The 22,022-nt window shown below is 46.6% G+C and overlaps 1 protein-coding gene across 1 annotated transcript; it reads right to left on the minus strand.

The window, feature by feature from the left end:
* Positions 1-675: 675 nt before the first annotated feature.
* Positions 676-15,854, minus strand: SLC3A2 (solute carrier family 3 member 2). The gene is made up of 10 exons (XM_085625957.1): positions 15,723-15,854; positions 13,072-13,493; positions 11,245-11,418; positions 10,855-10,955; positions 8,633-8,701; positions 8,424-8,488; positions 6,607-6,793; positions 5,862-6,005; positions 4,565-4,666; positions 676-1,497 (listed from the first exon to the last, which is right to left on the minus strand). Exons 2-10 carry the CDS (start codon positions 13,478-13,480, stop codon positions 1,150-1,152), a joined length of 1,599 nt encoding a protein of 532 aa, XP_085482083.1. The 5' UTR covers positions 13,481-13,493; positions 15,723-15,854; the 3' UTR covers positions 676-1,149.
* Positions 15,855-22,022: the final 6,168 nt, after the last annotated feature.

Consider the following 22,022-nt stretch of genomic DNA (forward strand, 5'->3'; position numbering starts at 1 on the left):
ATTTATCCACATTTAAAAATAAATACAGACAAAAAAATTAATGTTTTCTGTCTGTATTTATCTGTAAAAATCAGTAAAAACGAAAAACAGGGAGAAGTATTCATAATGCACTTTGCGGCAACTTTGCTTCGTGTATAGCTGCTATTATTTCTATAGAACATATCCCACACTGCAGTAACAGTTGTTATTGCGTGAATATTCTTTTTAAAATTTTCTCCATGTAAAATATTATTTTGTATTAAACAATAACTCAGTGCAGGTATATAATCTAGTGTACTAATTTAAAAATCAATTGTTTAATGGTACGCTTTTTTTAATTTTAAGCATGATTACGGTCCGACGTTTACCTATTTTTGTTTCCAATTTGCTTAAAACCTTGACGTGCATATGGAGCAACTAAAATGCATGGGTTTATCTTTAATGGTGCAGCACTTGACGTTCATATGTAGCAGCTAACGGTGCAGTAGGTGCAGTGGCACCAGGGCCCAGGGTCGCGTGGGGACCACTTGAAACTCATGACGGTTGTCTTTTACCAGCAAACTGGGTTTAGGCCCCATATTCCTTGTTTTCATGGGGGCTGGCGGCACCCATGATTTACCAGTGGGTTAACAGACGCTCGAGACCTCAGACCACTAAACAGAGAAAACGGCCCCAAAGAAAGAGACAGAGGCGTGGTAGAAATCTCCTTCTTTAATGGAACGTGTTAGCTTTTGAGGCTCGTCCTGTCAGGTCCTGAAACAGAGCACTCCCTAAAAACAGCATTTCTCTTCATTGACAGCCCTCGTCTACAGAGTACACTGTATGCACTAGGTGGCGCTGTGAATGGTCATACTATACTATAGCAGACTCACATTTATTTGTTCCTGTAAACTAAAAATTGCGTGCAGCTCATTTTTTTTGCCTTAGAACTCAGCGTCATCTCTCCAAGTTGTTCCTGGAGACTTTATCAGTCTTGCATAACATAAAATGAAATTCCACTAGCAAAAAACACACACGTGGAGCTTGGCATTCATAAAATTCTCTTATCAACTCAAATAAGCTGCAGCCGGTGATATCTGGGAGTGTGTCGTAGAGGGGGAGGGGCTCTGTTTCAGGAGCAGCAGGGTGTCCCCAGTGGAATGTGTAGTAAGGCCAGCAGAGGGAAAAATACTAGGCCGTATATGGGAACTTGATTAGCACCCCCTCAGAGGGAGCCAGCTCCAAATTGTGCAGCTCCACCGAGCCTTCTTGGCGCTGCGGATCGGAGCTCAGAACCAGGGTAGCGCTTTCGGGCAACTGTGCGTGCCGCAGCGCTACAGTGGCCTTCTCTGTGCCCAGGTTCAGGGCCACCAGGAAGCGCTCGTTCTGGTCCCAGACGCGCAGGTAGGCGTAGACGTGGGGGGACGGCGGTGGCTGTAGCGGTACGAAGTCCCCGTGCAGCAGCGAGCGCTCCTTCCCCTTCAGCTCACTGAGGGCCTTGTAGAGCGACAGCAGGGAGTGCTTGTCGGCGCTCTCCGCCTGCGAGGAGGAAAGAGTAAAAGACGGCAGTCAGTGACCAGCAAGACACTTTACACAACACCTTAATTCAACAACGCTCCTTCCAGAGACTACAACGTGGTGCAAGGTCCGTGTGGGGCCACAAACCGCATCTTTAGGACAGTTTCTATCCCAGGATCCTATTGGTTCAGAACAATCATAAAGACAAAACTTTTTTTTTCAGTTTCATAAAGCGCGAACTCGGCCCCCAAAAAACTGGAGCGCTTTACGCGAGCACTTTATATTACAAGCTCAATGTTTGTTGTTGTTGGGCATCGGGAGGTTAAGGAATGTGCCCAGAATCACAGGGTGTTAATTTAACGCTAGGACTCGAACCTGGCTCCCCAAGTGGCCACATCTCCCCCTTTCTTTTTAGCTTTTTACACAAGCTTTTAATTAAGTCGACCACTAACTCTTCCATCACTCTGAGGTGAAGTTTAACACTTTGTAAAACTACTCAATGAAAAGCACTCAGAGGCTCGCATTGTCGTCAAAAGAGTGGGAAATAACTCCGTTCTTAAAGCAATGATTAAGTGAAGAAGGTGAAAGTAGGACACGGCAGACATCACACAAAGGACAATTGTGAAGTCTCTGATGCTATCACAGCTAAACTGCTTGATTTGGAACACGAGGATTTAAGGTTTTAATCCCAGCCTTATTGGCACTTGTCTGAAAATCGCGTGATTCTAGGAATATAACTCTCCCTGTGCCTTAATAAGTAAAATGCCTGTGCACTTAAGTAAAATGTAATGATTGTGTAATGTAAATTCTCACTTGTACGCTCTTTTAACTTCACCTGGTGCTCTTGTAATGAAAAGCGATTTGTTGGGCACCCACAGCAACGCAATATAAATAGCAGTGGATAAAGTAATGTTTCCCCTCGTCGTTAGGACGAGGTCTGCACAGCAAAATGAGCACTAAACAGACAGGATCCAAGTGAAAGTGGTGCGACAAAGGCGAGAGTCGGATTCATTTATAAAATGAAACATTTGGGTGGTGGAAAGGATGGCCATATACGCCTCGATGGTACAGAGAATGGCTGCCAGTCGTGATCTCGGGCAGGCCCATTGTTCCCGGGTGGTAGCAGGGGGCCTGCGTTTTCAATGCCTTGGCCACTATTTTCTTATCTACTTTCCCCCCTGTCATGTCATGCCCAGCTGGCTTCTTCCTACTTTACAAATGGAAACTACACCCCGCTGTATACTTTCGCCAGCTTCAGCCTGTTCATTTCCTTCTCAAAACGTCAACTCCCGCCCAACCTCCGTCCCATTCTTCTCTCAAGACTTCACAGGAACTTCCAGGCCAGAGGGGGGTGAAACCTGTACAAACATTCCCTTGTCTGAAGTACCCAGGGAACTGGCCGGAAGCCACAATCTGCCTCAACAAACACGCTTCCCTCTGTGCTGTTGCCGTGCACTTCCAACCCACAGGCCTTGGTGCATTCAGATCTTGGGGCAGAGAGAGGTCTCAGTCAGTTGCTCCAAGGAGGGGTTTCTGTGGGAAGGTGGCACATGCCACCTTCACCTGGCAGCAGAAGGTGTGGGTGATGTGTATTCTAGGGCAATGGTACTCTCTAAAGGCAATGCTCCGTATCCGCAGATCTTGCGGCCCCTCCAGACTAACCCACATGACTGAGGGAGTCTGTTCCCTGTCCTCGAGGCTCCCTAGATGAATTAGTGGGTGAATGGTCACTGAACCATATATAGACAGTCAGGTGTGGCGAGGTAGATAGATGGTATTTATTTTTTGAAATAAGAACGGATCCCTTTTGTATCACTCACTCTCTCTGTCAAAAACCATCCGACACTGTATATCTCATGTAAGTAAAAAGAAAATCCCCCCTTCCAAGCACCCCACTGTCTTGGCACTGAACACTGTTTCATGTAAAAATGTCTAGTTTATTAAAAATTGGAAATCCTTTACATATTCAAAGTTAAAATATACTGTATAGAATATTGTATCACAATAATCAAAAAAAAAGTTCCAAAAAAACAGTGGCCCCATTATGTGCATTATAAAAGGAGTAGCTTTAATTTATACAACCACAAGTTTAACTGTATCCAGATATCACAAGCATTACAAATCTTAACCCAAGAGCTTACTCATTTTCTCAACAAACAAATGTGCTTTATAAATATAATATTGAGATGTACCCGTGGTGATAATTCCGTACATAATGTGAAGATTGTTGTTTTAAAAAAGTGTTTTAGATCATTGTGATAAAATATTGTATAAAGTATATTTCAACTTTGAATGTGAAAAGATTTACCAATTTTGAATGAACTAAACATTTTTACATGAAGCAGTTTTCAGTGCCAAGACAGGAGTGCAAGCAAGGGAAGGGAAGGGGGGGGGGTGGGGGGTGGGTCTTTTTACTTAAATAAGAGTTACAGTGTTGGATGGTTTTTGAGAGTGAGTGATACAAAAGGGATCCTTTCTTGTTTCAAGTGATAGGTGACTCTGTCCCTTTTGGTTAGAAGGATACCTCTCCCAAATTTGTGTGGATAGATGGCAAACCGCAATTCGAGTGGATAAATGGCATTGATGCGAGACATGGAGGTAATGGGTCGACTGGTCTGCACTTGAGAGACTGACGAAGAAGTAAGACAAATATTTGCTCTTAGTGGCAAGTAACTCCTGGCAACAGTGAGCACTACGCTACATCAGCAGCATACAGGGACACTTCTGCTTGCTAAGCGAGGGATAGCTCTGCTGATTGTGACAAGTGAGGTACAAGTCCTGCTGTCAGGCAGTTGCGAGGGACTGGTCAGCCTTCCCAGCACAATGAAAACACAATATCCTGCACTGCAAAAGGAGGCACACACCCCTCCCAAAAGCTCCTAGAATTACACAATGCTCTTCTCATGTCTTGGAACGTAGGAGGACGCTACAGACTCCACTTCCAAGACCCCATCCTGGCTTCGGCTGCAGGGGGCACGGGGTTGCAGTGCACCCATTGAACAGATCACTGGGGATGAGGCATGCTCCCCCAGCCCCTGCTCCTTACTCGCCAGACTCCCAGCTCCCCTCCATTCGGAACAGCACCCACCTTCACAGAGATGTTCTGGTTCACGTTCGCATGGTCGTGTGATGACTTGGAGGAGAACCCATGTGTTTCCGTATCATCCCAGTGCATGATTGGATTTGCAGGCTGTGGGATTAGACAAACCAAAAATTATCCATGAAATAAGTTATTATACCGCTTAAGGCAAGACGTCTTAGGAGGGTGAGAAGGGTGGAGATATTTGGGAAAGAAAAAGGATCTACATTTAAAGGAGAAAAAGGCACACAATCAAATCCCACCTCACCACATTCATCCTTTGGAGTGAAAAGATGCCCTTTAACAAGTAATCATACATACATAAATACAAACAAACGAACACCAAGTGCTTAGAAAAACAAAAATGAAACATCCCTGGAGATATATGAAGCAGGAACCAGTGTGGTCTAGGTGTGCAGGGCACTTTCTGTTTGTGTCTATTCTTACGGATAAAATGGCTCAGTGAGACAAATGACCGCCCCCTTTGCCATCTGCAGGTCATACATTTGAATCCTAACGGGGTCAATTCAACCTTTCATCCATCCAAGGTCAGTAAATTAAGTACCATTAAATGTGTAATAGTACTAGCTGTTACTTCCACCACCTACAAATGGCAAACATCTAGCACCAAGCACCTAATTATTCCTAATAGGCTTCATGGCTATGGAAGTGAGAAAGTGCAGTTCTTTTCGTATTCTACTTCATAGATAATTGGACTTTAAGCCGCACTTTTATTTCACTACACACAGACAGTGAAAATATGTGTGACGTCACAGAGACCCTGCAGCATGGTGTTTAAAGCACCAATAGAGTGGAATCAGAGAGCACCCACGCATCGTGGCATCAAAGACTGCCACGGTGTTGACCTCAGAGCTCCACTGCCATGTGCTGCCACAGAGAACCACACTACGTTGGGTCAGAGAGCACTCATGCCTAAGAAAGTGGCAGGACACACACGCCATGTGACGTCATAGAAGTCTACACCTAGTGATCTACAGCACCTGTCCTGGAATATCTCTTAACGGCCCACCTTGTGACGTCACAAAATACCCACACATTGTGAAGTTGCAACACACCTACAGCTGGTGACGTCACAAGAACTCGCATCACAAATAAGGCTCTATATAACATCACACAGTGTGGATGTTCTACAGCTTTATCAGGTAGGCGTGGATGCTTTCTGAAATCACGTGGTCAGAAGAGGTGCACCTTGTGACATCACGTAACACCCACGCACTGTGATGTATCGCTCCCTTGTGATACAACGCGCACACGTGCAATGTGATGCTCCCGGAGACAGCCTTACCTGCCCTGGCAGATCCTGGAGTCCAATCTCGTCTCCATAGTTGGTAAAAGGCGTTCCTGGCAGTGTGAAGAGGAGGATGTTGTAAAGCCGCAGCAGGTCCTCCTGTACAAGGGAGGCCATGTGACCCACCTTTCGACCTCCCACCTGTGGCGAAATAAACACAAAAACCTGGTTAATACACCAATACAGAACAGCAGATTCTAGAACCTCGTCACCACCGTGTACCCGTTCCGACAACACAGGCCTAAGACAGCAGAGCTATCACTCAGGCTACAGACCACCATCTCTAAGTAATCCCTAAGCTACAGAAATCTTACACGCGCCCTCTCGGACAGCTGAGCGCCCTGTCAGGTGAAATAGCTCCTAAAGGCTTAGGCCTCAGAGCTATCCCTCAGGTTACACAGACCTTACAGGTTTGGGCTTTAGACAGCTGAGCCACCCTTGAAACTATTCGTGCTCAGACCTCAGTTACTCCTCAGGTGGCACATATCTTCCTGGCTCGGACAGCAAAGCTATCCCTCAAGTTACAAACAGTACACATGCTCAGACCTCAGTTACGCCGCAGGAGGCACAGATCTTACAAGCTCAGACAGCAGAGCCATCTCTCGGGTTACAAAAACTGTACTTGATCAGGCCTAAGAGAAAAGAGCTGTGCCTCACTTTACACATGTTACATGCTTGGCTGTCAGGCAGCAGAGCTGTGCCATAAATTGCACTGCTATCACAGTCCATCCCCCAAACTTACACTCCAGCATGCCCAGCGCTGCCCGGCCGCCTCCAGGTACTCCCAGATCTTGCTGGAGAGTTCAGAGGCGGTGAGCCGGCCTGAGTCACTGAGGAGGTAGCGCCTGGACAGGAACGCGGAGCTTGTCTGGTTCACTAGCTCAAGGATGTCCACAGTTTGGGAGATATCAGTCACTGCAATGAGGACCCTGGAAGAGATGTAAAAAGAGAGGAATGTCACTCAGTAAAGGAAGCTGCTACACAGAACAGGCATACAGAAACAGCACACCTAAAACATACCCACACCCCAGGCATGGCAAGATCGAGCAGAATCAATAACCCCAATAATTTAAGGGAGAAATCAAATGAAATCCAATTTTCTTCAGTTGGATTTCAGAACATAAAATATCTGTGATCTTATTCTCTTCAAATGGTAAGCATGGTATTCCTTCCTCTTTGTCATACTATTTTGCGAGGAGTCGTTACTGCGCACCAAGATGCCCCCTTACTGTTGTTTAAAGGAAGATTAAATCAAGTCCCAGAGCAGCGAGCTGCGCACCAAAAGGAACTTCAGCGCCTTGCTAGGGGTAGCACGCGCTATATAAATAAAAATGTCATACAATACTATTACTTCATACATCAGGGTGTGTTGTGCCAGAGGCCTTGACAAGGTGGAAAATTCACGAATGAAGAGCTCTCGGTAGAAGCTAGGCTACGAGTTGTCTCCCCCCCCCCCCCCCACCCCCCAGAGGATGACAAAGAGGAAAATGTGACATCGCTAGTGAAGATCTGTTTCGATCAGTAGCACATACTCTCAGGGTGGTTGGATCATATACAATCTTTTTCAATCAAGGAAACTGAGCAGAAGATCTGAGAGGTTAGTTCCCAGGGTACTTCAGTTATTCCCAGAGTTTTTCACGACTGGACACTGCTTTTTTATGTATGTTTCCGTCTATTCCTAAATTTCTCGAAATATGTTGACTGTTGCAAATCTCTTTCTAATGCCGGAGTTTTGTGGCAATAATGTTCTGTGTTTAGCTGTTTTACATGCATAGAGAACGCGTAATCTGAGCCTGAATCACCTGTGTCTGTATGCAACTATATGAGAGATTGCTCCTAACTTGCAAAAATGCCTAGTGCCAGCCAAGAATACAAAATATTGTTTTATCTTCAGTGAGGACAGCAGCAGCTAAGAGTCTCTCTGGAGACACGAGACGACCTGGGGTTAAATCGAAAAAGGCAGCAAATAGGAACTTAATGACGGTACATTCTCCAGGCAAAACAGGGCCACAAGAGAGGAGCCTGGATTCTCGCGGGTGCATTGTAGCGAGGCCTACACCCTAGGCCCCCTCCACGCCCTGGGATGCAGTATAGCGAGAGAGTTGTGTAGCCAGCGTGCCAGGGGCCCTAGTATAAGGATAGAAATGCCCCCCCCCCCCCCCAGCTGTTGTTTTAATCATTAAATACAGCAATAATCAGGATTTTGTGGCCCCCCTTAGGCCTCTGGGACCCGGTGCCACTGCACCTGCTGAACCAATGGAAGCTAAGACTTTGGAGTTGGGCCCAGGCACGCTGTGTGGGAGCTCGGCCCCTGGTGTGTCTCCTTAGCGTGGGGTACAGCGTTCTTCTTAGCCTCGAACTAGACATGCAGTGTAGGGTTACTGGGACCCCTTATCTTCCTCGGAGCTGTGAAGCGTATGAGGGGGATGGACATCAGGTCCACAACTCCATTTCTGCAGAGCAGCGTGGGGAAGCTCAGGCCCCGGACCCCGCTTCATACACACTGTAGGAGACCCCGGGCCCCACCCTGTGGCGCAGTGTACTCGGGCATGCACTCACCGGCTCTTTTCCTCCGTGCTATAATTTGCAGTCACGTTGTTCCACTCCTCCAGCACGTCCAGGCCCTGAAAGCACGAGGACAGTCATCACTCAGCGCATAAGAAAAGCCGCCCCCTCAGCTGCCCTCCCTCATTAACTGTTCCAAAAGGGTTAGCTGCCTGCTGCAGGCATTATATACAACAACAAATGTTTTAAAGAGTATAACTCGCCTTCAGTTGCTCAGCACCTCCCAGGCGGATTCCCGACACACCTTTCTCTAGCCAGAAATTCAGAGCATCCTGTTGGGAATGAGAAGATGTGTGTGAGAAGATGTGTGTGAGAAGACACGAGCAGCACCACCACCTGCAGCTTAGCCTACATCGCTGCCTGACCTGAGCTACACGCACCCCCGCCGCGTGCTCTGCGGCCATCACGTGCGCGCCCCGCACGCCCCAGCCAACGGTCTGCACCCAGCTCGTGCCCGCCCTCAGCACTACCATGCACTGAGCACGTGCCACCTAAAGCGCTGCAGCCGACCGCAATAACCCTTCAGCTATTGTACTGCATGCCGTAAAAGGTCTACCTAAACTATGTCATCCCATGCCTAGATCCAGTCTCACACTCCCTGCCTCCAACATGCGCCACACGGCACCCTGCACCTAAATCCTACACTGCTCTGTGTGACAGCTACACAAAAACTCATTCTCAAAGACTGTATTGCCCTTCTCAGCGTTCCAGAAACAGCGCGGCCTCTGCCCTTGTCGCCTCTTAACGGACTTATGGAGGGCAGGAGGACCAAACAAGCAAGCTCTCCTGGAACTAAAAGTCACAGTTTGCGCCTGATGGGAGTCAGAATTAGGAAAAGAAAAACATAAAAAGGGTGGTGTACACAGGAGAGTCTACAGCAGCCAAATCAATGTATTTAAATAAATGTCACACACAAGCAGAGTACTAAAACAAGGCAAAAGCTGAGATCTAGGGATGGCCAACATTGGTCCACGAGGACTTGATCCATGTCAGACTGTCAAGACAATCAGTGAGTAAAATTCCAATTTAATTTTTGCCCCGCGTAAATTCCTCCTAGTTATGCTATGTCTAAGTGGGAAGGAGGCTCTGATGTTTTGAGCTATGTTTGCTGTCACAGTGCCTGTGTCCATCAAACCGCAGTGAATTAACAAAAACAACAACAACAAAAAAAAATCATGCTTGCTTGCAAAATGAGGTTGTTTACTTGGCAGAGAGAAGTTAATTATTAGAGACCGCTCAGAGAACAGGAAGGACTTTTACAGATGGCTGCCCTATAGGAAGAAATGCTTACTATGCAAGTGGATTGTTTGAACAAAATGCCTGATGAACTGGAAAAAACAGCAAAGGAAATACCTCGCGTTTAAGTGACAGGAAATTTCCCCTGCTTTGGTCGCCATTTGAAGAGGGGCAATCCGAAAACTTCATTCCAGCCGCCCTTCAACCTATACCTGTTTCCTTCCCACGCAGTCCCCACTATGTTCACACCCACCTCCTTAATTTACCACAAAGAAACTCAAGTAAATGTATGGAATGGTTTCTCTGAGAGAACAAGGCTAATCTAAATATCCACTGGACTAATCCTAAACCCAGAGTAGTGTTTTACTTGCCATAAAGATCTTCAATGCCTCGTCAGGGGTATGAAGTGCTATATAAATGCAATTTGGATTCAATACAAATTGGAGTGTCTTAGTAATTTCATTTGAGTTTAGGGAAGTCAAATCCCTTAAAGGACGGTTTTCAAAGCGGACTCAACTCGTCAGGGCTGAAGATAAATGGGAGTACAACAGCACTCGAGCGCAGTCGCAAAACCATCGCCTGGTGAACATGCATCACCGGAAAGAGATGCCATGCAGTTATTTCAAGGACTTTCTTGTTAGAAGGAAGAGGGATCAGCTTGGTTTTATTCAAGCTAGGTAAATCAGTAAATTAAAGAGCGCGCCTGCTATACTGTCAGGCTATAGCTTCCAAGCTATAAAAGGACCTCAATATAGTCATCACTTTAGGACATGTGGGACACGGATTTTGATAGGAGAGTACTTTCAAATACTTTGAAGGGGAAAAAAGTTTGACTTTTTACCCAAATCCCTTTCTACCCCAATTACGGGAACTTTTAACTGTTTTGTGTTCTCTTGCTTGCCTACCACCATGTTTGAGCAAAAACGTATGTGCGAAGTGATTTAAAAGTGTATTTTTACAATGCCACAACCACATCTCTGTACTGCTGCTCGTTACCCTGGTAACAGCGATCGTCCCCACAACTATCTCCCTAGGATACCATACCATATTTCGCTGTAGCACTAATGGCCACTTCAGTACATCCACCAAACCTGCAAGGGCCACCGATCCAAGTTCCTCATTCTGTTCCTATAATACCACCATCTATCTTTCCATGCAGCCATCCCATCTCTGTGCCTCTCACACCAACCTTTACTTGGCTCAGCAAGTTGCTGTCCGTGACCGTTCCGTTGTTGAACCAGGGGTTCCCGCCCTTGTAGTTGGGGGTCAGGTCCAGGACAATCATGATGCCTGCAGGGAACAGAGAGCGATAGGAAGAGGTATCAGTGAACTGTAGAGCAAGCAGAGGAAACCACCTGAGGGTGAAGTAGTGTCGACATCATAGGTACAGTACAGCAACCATCCCTGTGTGTGCTGTCATTTACTGAACGTGCCTCAAACCAATGTATTCAACTATTTCACACATTAAAAATTGATGCCGCCCAAAGTCTCCTTGGGGGACTCTTCCTGGTTACACACAAGGTACCTTCACTGTGGAACATCCACATCTGTCACACAGGTTCCTGTTTCCAGTACTTACTTTTCTTGCGGGCGGCCTCCAGGAGCTGTGTAAAGTTGTCCATTGTGCCATAGGCCTTGTCTATCTGGGTCAGGTAGGTATCTTCTGGTTTGTCGGCCACCGTGGCATGGATGGGTCCAATCACTAGGCCCTTTACCTTCAAGGCACCAAGTTCATCTATGCGCTGCTTGATACCTAGGGAGAGCGGGGCAAAGATACAAGTGAGATCTATGCAATGTGGCAAAGGCAGGTTTCATATTAGGCTAGGCTGATGGGAGGCCTATACATGTAGGGATGGTTTTATATAGGACACAATCCAAAGGAAACGTGGGGACCAAAATTTAGAACGAGGCTAGAGTACAGAGGTGTGAGGCAAGATTGCAGTATGTAGAGTTTGGGAAAAACAGTGCTGCTGACAGCCTTTTATCCTTCTGTGGTTGATAAGGGAAGTACTGCAAGAAGCGGAGAAATATTAACAGCGGGAGTTTGTGGTTCCAGAGCTACTAAATGGCAAAAACCTCCGGTAACAATCTTTATGTTAAAAGATACACAACTTCATACTTAAAACTTGGAAGAGGCACAAGCGATTCCCAAGTGCGAGCTGGGGCACAGGCCAGACCTATGATAGAGGGGACGACAAAAACACTAGCCAGACCCAGCTAATGGGGGTGCCGAGACATAAATCGTTAACTGGGGCACTTTATGTCTCTGCCATGTATCCTGTAACTTGTGTATCCTGTGACTGGCCTTGTGATGGCAAAAGAATTTCCCGAAGCCGAGATGTGACTTTCTAATTCCTTTCACCCCTCCTTCTCTACCCCCACCTCTTTTTTTATGCCTGCGCCCCCAGCCCTTTTTGTCCCCGGTTCGCCTTCCCAGCACCCTGGCTCTCAGCCCGCCACACCGTGGGCGCTGGAAGCCGTGGCTGATGCAAGACGTGTTCGTGTTGCGTGTGGAAGCGGTTCAAACCGGCCTGCTTAGTCATTCATATTATTCGGGCGCTTGCGTCACGTGTGCGCCGTCAGCAGAGCGCGCGCCTCAGGTCACGCCGTGTATTTCCCTTACTGCTGTGGAGCAGGGCCAGCAGTTCCGCTCTGCCTCGTGATGGAGTGGTTTTGACGACCTTGCTAGACAGCACGAAAGGAACACGTCAAAAAAGAAGAAATAAAGCCATCAGCAACCGCAGCGTGCTCTGCCCGGTAATGTCTGCAGGGTGACGGTACCGAAATATCCACGTTCGTTCAGTATTTGTAAATTATGAGGCTGGAAGTCCGTAGACCTAAACAAGTGGACCTCTTTCTTTTCGGGACGGGGTGTTTTTTATAAGCTTATTCAAGTTTTGAGATTCTGGAAAGGCGAAGAATTGCTCCTCGAAAAATAATCTGTGTAAAATTAGCTACATTCTTTTTATAAATAGAATTATTAGCATCTGTTTGGTTTAATAATTATTCAGGAATTACAAGTCTTTATCTCCGTTCTCCAGTCTAGAACACGAGAGTAGTCTCCTGAACCGCACAACCCTACCTGCCCTACTGATCTACCATGCTGCTCTTCGAATTTAACGGTCACTGTTGTTACAAAACCTATTCCAACCTGTTTACATGATAGCCTTTATGACCTATCCCCATTGTGGGCGTACTTCTTCTCAGGTACACACTGACCCAGTTGGGGCACAGATATCTCTCGTCTGCCATGGTACTAGCATACCTTAACATCCCCAATGTGGCAACTTGTCCTTTTCAGCCACCACTCCACAGTAGGCCCCGCTCAGCAGTACTGCCCCTCCATGGTACACAGGCTCCCCTCCCATCCATGGCCTTCACCAAACCAAGTGTGGTGGGTGCTCACCTGCCAGGTCCCCCACGCCATCATCGTTGGAGTCCTGGAAGGCCTCAACGGCTCCGATCTCATAGATGGCCCCCTTCTGCCACCACTCCTGAGTGGGTAGCTGGCGACAGCGCGGAGCCTGCACGATGATCATCACAGCTCCAACCAGCATGCCCAGCCAGCCGACCCAGAAGAGGATGAGCAAGGCCCAGCGAGTGCGCACCCAGCCCGGGGTGCCTGCCACCTTCAGCAGCTCCTCCTTGGACAGTCCAGTGAATTTGGTCTCCACCTCATCATCCAGAACCTTCACCTTCAGTTCACCATTGGTCTCGCCGGCTGCCCCTGTTGCCATGGGCTGCTTCTCGGGGTCCATCTCGTTCAGCTCCACATCTTTAAGGTCCAGGACCACCCCCTCTGTTGATTTGGACATGGCTTTCTCTCAGCTAAAAGCAGACAAAAAAATAAATAGAAATGTGATATATTAAAATACACCTGCTTGTACATAACTGACAAAAATGTGACATATAATTTCATAGGTTGCGGAAGTTTTGGCATCGAGGGTGCTATAGGGACTGGGGACAAAGGGAATGCCCAACAGTGCCAAAGACTGAGCAAGACGCCACTGCTGGCAAGCAAAGTTGCCTATAGCACCATGAGGCTATCTGATAGTCCAAATAGGTAGACCGTGGAGCCATATAGAAGGAATGCTCCCAGCTGGGGCACTCAACTGGGCAGAGGAGCTACAGGGTGTTCTTCGTCCTCAGGCAGTTTACCAGGTTGGCTGCAAAGCCATCCAATATCCAAGACTCTAGAAGCCAGACTCAGGAGGGCTGTGGAGCCATTGGTGGTCTGATGCACCTCGCGGTTGGGTTCAACTCTGCTTGACAGCTATGAAACTAGACCAGAGGAATCATAATTAGAGCTTGATCCATCAAGCTTTTGACCTTAAACGGGTTACCCACTGTTTAACTGCTGATTGTTGTTATTTGATCCTCTGATGATGGTAGGTATTTTTAGTGTAATAAATTCTAGCATTCTGTACGATATGGCACGCTCATCTCCAGCACTGGGCCCATGCGTAAGGTACTGCTTTTAGACGAGAAAAACAACGTAGACTAAGGCGTATCCAACAGCCAACCTTTGGGAAAACCTAGTACACAACCATAAATTACTGATTAACAATGATGACCTCCCACCCTGAACATAAATAGACCAGAGAGCATACCCTACAGCCATGTTGACGTCTTCGTGCTTCTGCCCCCCACCTTTTTGTTCTTTAGATAACCCCAAGAATGCACAGGCAATGAATATGGGGCCTCTTCATTGCCTGTTCTCCATACAGGAGGGACCCAACATTGTACCTCCATCAACTCGGAGCAGTTCTGTCATTGTTATTTCTTTATGGAACTTGCTTTATGCTGGAGGCAATTGCCCTAAATGGATTATTGTTGGAATTATGTTCTCTGTACATTGTAGCCTATGCATACTGACGATCTGATGCAACCTATATATAATCTGTGCTTTAAATTCCATCTATAAAATCAATAAAGTGGTTTCCAAAAAAATGTTTTAAAAAAATGATTAATGATCACTTACACAAATCACAAATATAAGTGGTGTGTCTTGAGAGGGTTTTGGGGTGTTACCCTCGGCCGAACACAGACACAGTGCAAGTGGATGGGTGCAAATAGGATAAAACACCCAACGATAGAGGTGTGGTTGTGCCAGGATGGTCAGGCAGTCGATGATTCTGAGCTGGCAATGCGTTTGACTCAGGAGAAGGGCCAGTTCGAGGTGAGACTGTAGATGGATTTGAATACCAGGCTGAGGGGTTAGTACACGGCCCTGTGGTGAACTGTGTGCCAGCCGGCGTGACAGGGTGAAAAAGAAGGAAGACGACCTAGGCAAAGTGGAATAGGTGTGAGTGACAAAGCTGACGTTTCTGAACAAGGGGGGGGGGGAGCGGAGGTTGGGGGAAGAAACGAATTAACAGTACATATTTCACACGAGTATTGCCCCGGTTAGTTACCAGTAATGGATGAGCGTTAGGCGGTGGAAGGCCCTTCAGTGACTAATGGGAAAGAGAATGGCGGACATTTCACAGATGAGCATAACTATCTCTGAAACTAGGCCATCAGGAAACAGGCGGTAGGCGGGGGAATGGATACAGGGACCAGAAAGAGGAATTTGGGTCCAAGTGGGGACGTACATGGGTCTAACCGAACACAACAATAACCTACTGTGAAGGCTTCGACTTCGCAACACCCCGGGCTTAATTTGTTGACCGAATGAATGAGTGCCGGTGTCCACAGCGCTCCTCAGAAGTCCGCGACCAGCGTTATTAAATGTCAGTGCGCGGAATACCAGGGCCGCGTAATCCTGACTACACCTCAAAACTCTTTAATCATAATGCTCTTGCCCAAATACCGGCCGATATCAGAAAAAGGCATAGCACCCGTAGTCATACATTGGCAATATACCAAAGCTTAAAACAGCGTGTACCAATGGCGAAGCAAACATCCACCGGGAACAAACATAGGACACTGTTGGACATGTCAAGCGCTCTCGCCCTTTTCCCAGGGTCTGTACAAAGCACCCCCACTTCTGATTTCGATTTCAGGCGACAAAGACAATAATCCGACCGCCCCTTAATCCACCCGCCCGCACCTCACCTAGTCCGCGCGTAGAATGAGGCCGCCTTCAGGTGTCGGTGTTTTTTAAGGGTCTGTCAACCTCTTGTCTCTAGTTCCCTTTGATGACGCAAGCACGGCCACCTCTGCTGGCTGTTTCTCCTTCTGCATTAGAATAGAAAATCACTCGGATCGGATCTATAAAGGAGGAGGAGGAGACTGGGGAGAGCTCCACCCCTGGGGGCGTGAAGGGTGAGCCACTCGTCTTCCGGGGTTCGGGGCAAGCAAAGCAGATGGGGCCGTGAAGAGCGAGGGGTGGGCATGAGGAGGGCGAGGGGTGGAGCCTGCTGCATTCACTGGATCTCGACTAAAGAAACCTGGAAGGGTCTGACAAAAGTACACCGTGGTTGTTTTCTTCAGGCCTCTGACGGCGCTTGTTTTTCAGGCTGGGCCAGCACTTGTTTTTCTGTCCACTGTGTCATTGTTTTTGTGCCTGTTCCCATGCCCGTGTTTTTATTTATTTGTATTACGTTTGTGTGCAGTTTTATATAGCGCGAACTCGACTAGAAGGTTGGAGCGCTTTACATGAGCACCAGTTACGTTAAACAAGGACACATTCATTATTTGATAGTGATTTGCCTAGAATCACAGGATGCTGAGCCCACGCCGAGGCTCGAACCTGGTTCCCTAGCTTCAAAGGCGGCAGCTCTAGCCGTAAGCCTACATCCTCTCCCTGAACTTTCCTAATCCCCTTGCCAATGCGCGTTTTTTGTTGGTACCAGTGTGTATCCTTTACTCAGCGCGCAGACCCGCTTATTTGGTTCTTGTGCACTTGGTTTCTTTCCTCTCCCCGTGCCAGTTTCCTTGCTGCCTCTACATATGGTCGTTAGACGAGCTTGTTCCTCTGCTCCGCGTATCTATGTTTTTTCCTGGTGCCCGTGGCACTAGTTTCCCCGCTGCCTAGCCAAAAGCACTATGCCACTGAATGTTTTCCTTCTCCCCTACCACTGCTTGTTTTTCCTGCCTGAAATTTTTCTCCTGCCTGTGTCAGTGCTTGCTTGACTGCATGTATTTCTGCTCCCTGCGCTTGTTTGTCGCTCGGAGGAATTGGGGGAAAGGTCGTTCGAAACTCTCAAAACACGCCAGCCCCGAGAGCCGCGGATTATCTGCCTGGCAACAGGGCACATACCAAGGCCAGGATTGGGAGGGGCGTACCTCTAGGATCAGTCAGAATCGGCGCAAAGTGGGGCTGGGGTGAGTGTCGGGTGAGAGGATCATCAAACAGGGAGTGATTACACCCATTCTAAAACAATAGCACAGGCCAGGCCGTGAGCACAGAACTGAGAGGAAACAGCTGGGCCAAACCACCCCCGAAGAAGCAGGGGGCCTTCTCCGTAATGTTTTCAGGAAGACACTTCTTGGAAACCTGGCTGAGGATGTTTATATCATGATCTGCAACCGTTCCAGAAAGTCACAAGGATATTTTGTACCTAGGCTACTGCCCAAACCAATCACACTTAATAGTACAGTGCAACAATGTTTTATTAGTACGATTAAGTATGCTGCTGTTGCCCTATAATGGTTCTTTACAACACACCTTTGAATTTTTATTTCACCAGGGAGGTTTTATACACAGAACAACAGAGATAAAATATATACACCGTACAGCGTCTACACCTCCACACACCCTACAACTACTACTCACCACAACTCAGCTGTCTTTCTGATATTTGTCTATTACACGGTTGCTGGTTTTCTTACACAAAATGAAGTGGTATAAAATCCATTGTTCATGGGAAGTATTATTCGTTATTCGTGGATCCTTATGAAATATGTGTTTCATCATGTTGCCAGCTCGAATGACAGCCCCAATCCACTCGCCATTGTCTGTTGTTTAATCAACATTCCATTCAAAAGGTAAACAAAAGTTGATCATTTTAAGTCTAATCTGTTCCTATTGTTGGCTGGACCTTGCAGATAACAGTTTCAACAGTTCCCTTCCACAGGCAGAATGTGGTTTTAACAAAGCAAAATGTGTTTCTTCTGAAATTCTTCACTATTAACTACTTTGTTATTTGTATCATGTTTCCTACATACAGTAAAAGAGTCTAGCCCAGTAATTCACTTAATGTTTTCAATCACCAACTACAAGCTAACGTCTCCAAAATAAAAGCGAACTAAAACGTGAAGTAAAACAAACATAAACGTGACATATAATATGGTCCTATATTGCCAGTTCAGGGTTCTGGTGACATTTACAAACAACTCAGCATTTGGCCTTGTTGCTCATGAGGTCACCAGAACTCCTCGCTGGCAATATAGACTCATATTGTGTGATTACCCATTACGAATCCACAAGCAGGGACCCTTCCTACCCTCAACAATGAAAGTAAGTAGCAGATTACACTGCATAGCTCCATAGATGATGCACAATCACGGTCTGTGTCAGAAACCCTATAAGAGGGCCACGTGGCAAGTAGGAGCTACTTGGGTCAACCATGGTGGTTGAGCCTCGCTCGATGTACTTTCGATTCCAAGCAACTGGGTCAAGTACCCCTTCAGCACTTGATTCTCTGGAATAGGGTGGTTCAAGCAGTCCAAGGCTCCCTCAAGGGGAGGTAGATACAGGGGGTGAACATAGGCTCCCAACTCAAAATGCACGCGGCAAGCAAGTTTCATACAGTCTTACCCGCACCTGCAGGGTTGGAGTGACCGGAGTTCCTGTGTGCCCCCCTTTACGGGTGCCAGAGCAGCATCAGCTGGTTTAGGTGAGGTTGGTGTGCGCGGCCCAGGCAGAATGTGCTCGGCGATAATCGAGTTCCTCACACACGGTCATTCAACCGCAGCAACCGAGATTCCATGTGGCTCCTCCTGGCAGGGTAAGTCTTTGGTCCGTCTCACGGCAAGGGGATGTGTGAAGGTCCTGATACCAATTCCTCCTCTCAATATCAGTGCATAGGGGTCCCCACTTTGGCGTCTCTCTTCCGGCGATAATTTTGCTCAGGTCACACTTCTTGCTGGTCCTGGTGACCCCCTCTGCCAAACAGTGTTACCGTATCTCTACTGCACATCGGTGCAGCAGATTCCTGCACGGTGGCCGGTACACAGGGTCCCCAATACCTTGCTAGACACGGGTTCAAGGCTGATTGGCACATGACAATTACAGTTGACTTCGCAACAGTCCTTCTCTGGCCTACGAGGTTGCTGATGCCTCACTGCACATAGGCTCTGGCCCGATCGGCGCAGTGATGTCCACAGCTCACTTCAGGGTGGCCCTCCTCTGGCTTACATGGGTTACTGACTTTCTTACACACAAGCAACGATCCAATCGGTGCAGCAGCCATCTCCTGACACCATGCAAAGGGAGTTCACTTAATAGGATTCCCCACTGGACCTCACTCTCTCCAACACTTTCCTCTTAGGCACAGGACACACTGGTCTTGGCAAGCAGGCAGACGCTAATACTCCAGGCTCCAGGGCAGGTGGTCTTGCATTCCCTGGTTGATGTCCCCTCACCCAGCAGGGAGTCTAGCAAGCCTTGGCCCCCCCAGGCTTGGTCACAGGCAGAAGTCTCGCAGAGCTTCGCCTTGCAAAGCCCTAGTGGCATCTTGACAGTTGATGATTTTTTAGGTCTCAAGCTCTCCTTCTTATAGTCCAGACATCAAATGTGATTTAGAGTCTGTGAAGTTTTGTATGGGATCTACTACTTCCTTTTGAAGTACCCACTCCTCTGTCCTCTCTTCCTCCTGAAAGCAGTCTGTAACAGCCGGAACAATTTCAAAGCTGATAGCCCCACAACACAGGCCATGGAAGTGACTACAGGTCACATCTGTATGTCATCTACAGTGATATGAATATCAAAAAGTTAGCCTAGTACCTCAGCAATACTCTTTATGATTATCTTACCAGCCCCATCTCCTTCCTGATATGTGCCCAGGCCCCTTCCCTGAGACCCCTCTCTGAACCAAAGAGCACCCTTTGAATTTTACTGGGCGAGCCTACCTCTCCCTTCTCCAGTGTGTCCCACCCAGCTTACAGGAATGCAGCAATGCACAAAACTGTCTGCGGGGATTCCTCTACCTCCTCTCCATGAATCACCAAGCAGCCTTGGGTCTCCCAAAATGGAACCCATAATCTCCCATGTATGGTATCATTCACAGGCACACACACGGCAGCACATGCATTTATATACATGCACTGCACAGTACTATATCAGTCATGTTCTGCACCACTCACAGTCGCACACACACAACCAGCACATGCATTTATCATGCACACGCTGCACAGCACTATATCCTTCATGTATTGTACCTTTGACATTGCCTATTGTTAGGTTTAGCTGTCATTTGAAGAAACACCTTTTTCAAGACAACTATGCCAAAATAATCACATAATATAAGAAATACAAAACAGGCAACATGTGTAATATGGTCTTATATTTCCACCTTTGGGTTCTGGTGACATTTACAAACACTCAACCTTCAGCCTCGTGGTTTATCAAGTCACCAGAACATCTGAATGGCAATACTGAACCACAGTACATAGTTATCCTTTAATCCAACATGTATACTCTCTCTAATATAAATATGTGTGTGTGTATGTATATATATATATATATATATATATATCAAAGCTCAATTTCCTCCTCTTCCTTACTGAAGAAATACCGCACTAAGGGGGGACATTGAAAGTTGTTGTTTATTCAACGGTAATGGCGAACAAACGCGTTTCGGCGTAGAACTTCTTCGGTGTTCATTTTTCTAGATGACTCTTAACTCTTTGTACAAACCTCAGATTTTGGATAAAAAACCTTACACAAGGTTAGAAAGATCCCTAGGGAAAGACTCCTGTTGGAGAAACCTGTACAAAATGACAATGAAGATAAGGGTAAATTCCGGATGGTTACCCCGTATTCCTCAGAAGCCAACTATCTGAAGCGTATGCTGAAGAAAAACTGGCATATTTTAAAAACAGATAGTGTCATTAGCGAAGACATTCCAATCTCTCCCTTGGTAACCTTCAGAAAGGCCAGGTCCCTACGGGACATGCTTGTTAAGAGTCATCTAGAAAAAATTCCAGAATGTAGCAATACTCTAAAAGAAATTAAAGGATTTTTTCCATGTAAAAGATGCAAATCTTGCTCCACTAGTAGAAGAGTCCTGTCTTACAACATACCAGACACCACAATAACAAGAACAATAAATACATTTTTAACTTGCAGCACTCCTTTTGCAGTTTACTGTTTAGTGTGTCCCTGTGGGTTGCGTTATATAGGCAGCACTATACATCAATTAAAAGTCAGGATCCTAGAACATCTAAGAGTCATAGATAAAGCGGACGCGGCATATCCAGTGGCGCGCCACTTTGCAGAATGTCATCAAAGCAATAGAAATCTAATACAATACTTTGGCCTAGATCATGTTCCTGTAAGTGCAAGAGGGGGCAACAGAATACGCAAATTGAGAAGACTAGAGTCAAGATTTATTATAGATTTACAGACTAAGTATCCGCGGGGACTGAACAGTGGGGAGGAACTAGCGGTCCACATAGGTCAGTAAAATATACCACTTTAGTTCTAATGTTCATTGATCTGACCGTGCTTTCCAGTTCGGTGCTTTGCTTATTTTCATCTGGCAATCTATTCATGTGCTGTTTTCTTATGTACTCTGATATATTTTGCAATCCGGTATTAATGAGTTTATGTCGGTATTTCTAAAAAAATGTGAAGTGTGTTGATACTAGTGCTAAATGAAAGGACGAAAGCCGATACACGGCTAGATTTATGAATTGTGTAATGTGAAAGTGCCGTGGACTAGCGTATAAAACTTGTTATAATGTATTACAGATTAAGCCGATTCACGGCTCTATCAATAATAGAAATCAAACAGTAACATTGCAATTATGTTACAATTATCGATGTTATAATGATCAATGCGCGTCAATTAAGGATTGCGCAATATGATATTATTATTATTTGACTGCAAGTTTTATCAATTGACGGTGGCAACAGAGGACTATGCCGATACACGGCTTAGTAATGAAATCATTACGAGAAACCACCACTCCAAAATGGCACTATCATTATGTTTGAAATGTTGGTCCTTTCTTTATTTTGAAGCACTAAGACAGCTTCTTAAACATGCCTCCTTGGATGTGTTATGAACACCGAAGAAGGCCTACGCCGAAACGCGTTTGTTCGCCATTTGCCGTTACCGTTGAATAAACAACAACTTTCAATGTCCCCCCTGAGTGCGGTATTTCTTCAGTAAGGAAGAGGAGGAAATTGAGCTTTGATTACTAGCGGTGTCCACTACCGCAAACTGCACCCGTCCGAGAGTGCTT

The sequence above is a fragment of the Triturus cristatus genome, chromosome 9, assembly GCF_964204655.1.
Source record: "Triturus cristatus chromosome 9, aTriCri1.1, whole genome shotgun sequence".
Classification (NCBI taxonomy): Eukaryota; Metazoa; Chordata; class Amphibia; order Caudata; family Salamandridae; genus Triturus; species Triturus cristatus.

Coding starts and splice junctions, on each gene's coding strand:
- SLC3A2 (XM_085625957.1), bottom strand. CDS start 13,480: ATGTCCAAATCAACAGAGGGGGTGGTCCTGGACCTTAAAGATGTGGAG. Junction 11,419..13,071: donor TGGCGTGGGGGACCTGGCAG/GTGAGCACCCAC, acceptor CGCTCTCCCTAG/GTATCAAGCAGCGCATAGAT. Junction 8,702..10,854: donor ACTTGCTGAGCCAAGTAAAG/GTTGGTGTGAGA, acceptor CATTCCCAACAG/GATGCTCTGAATTTCTGGCT.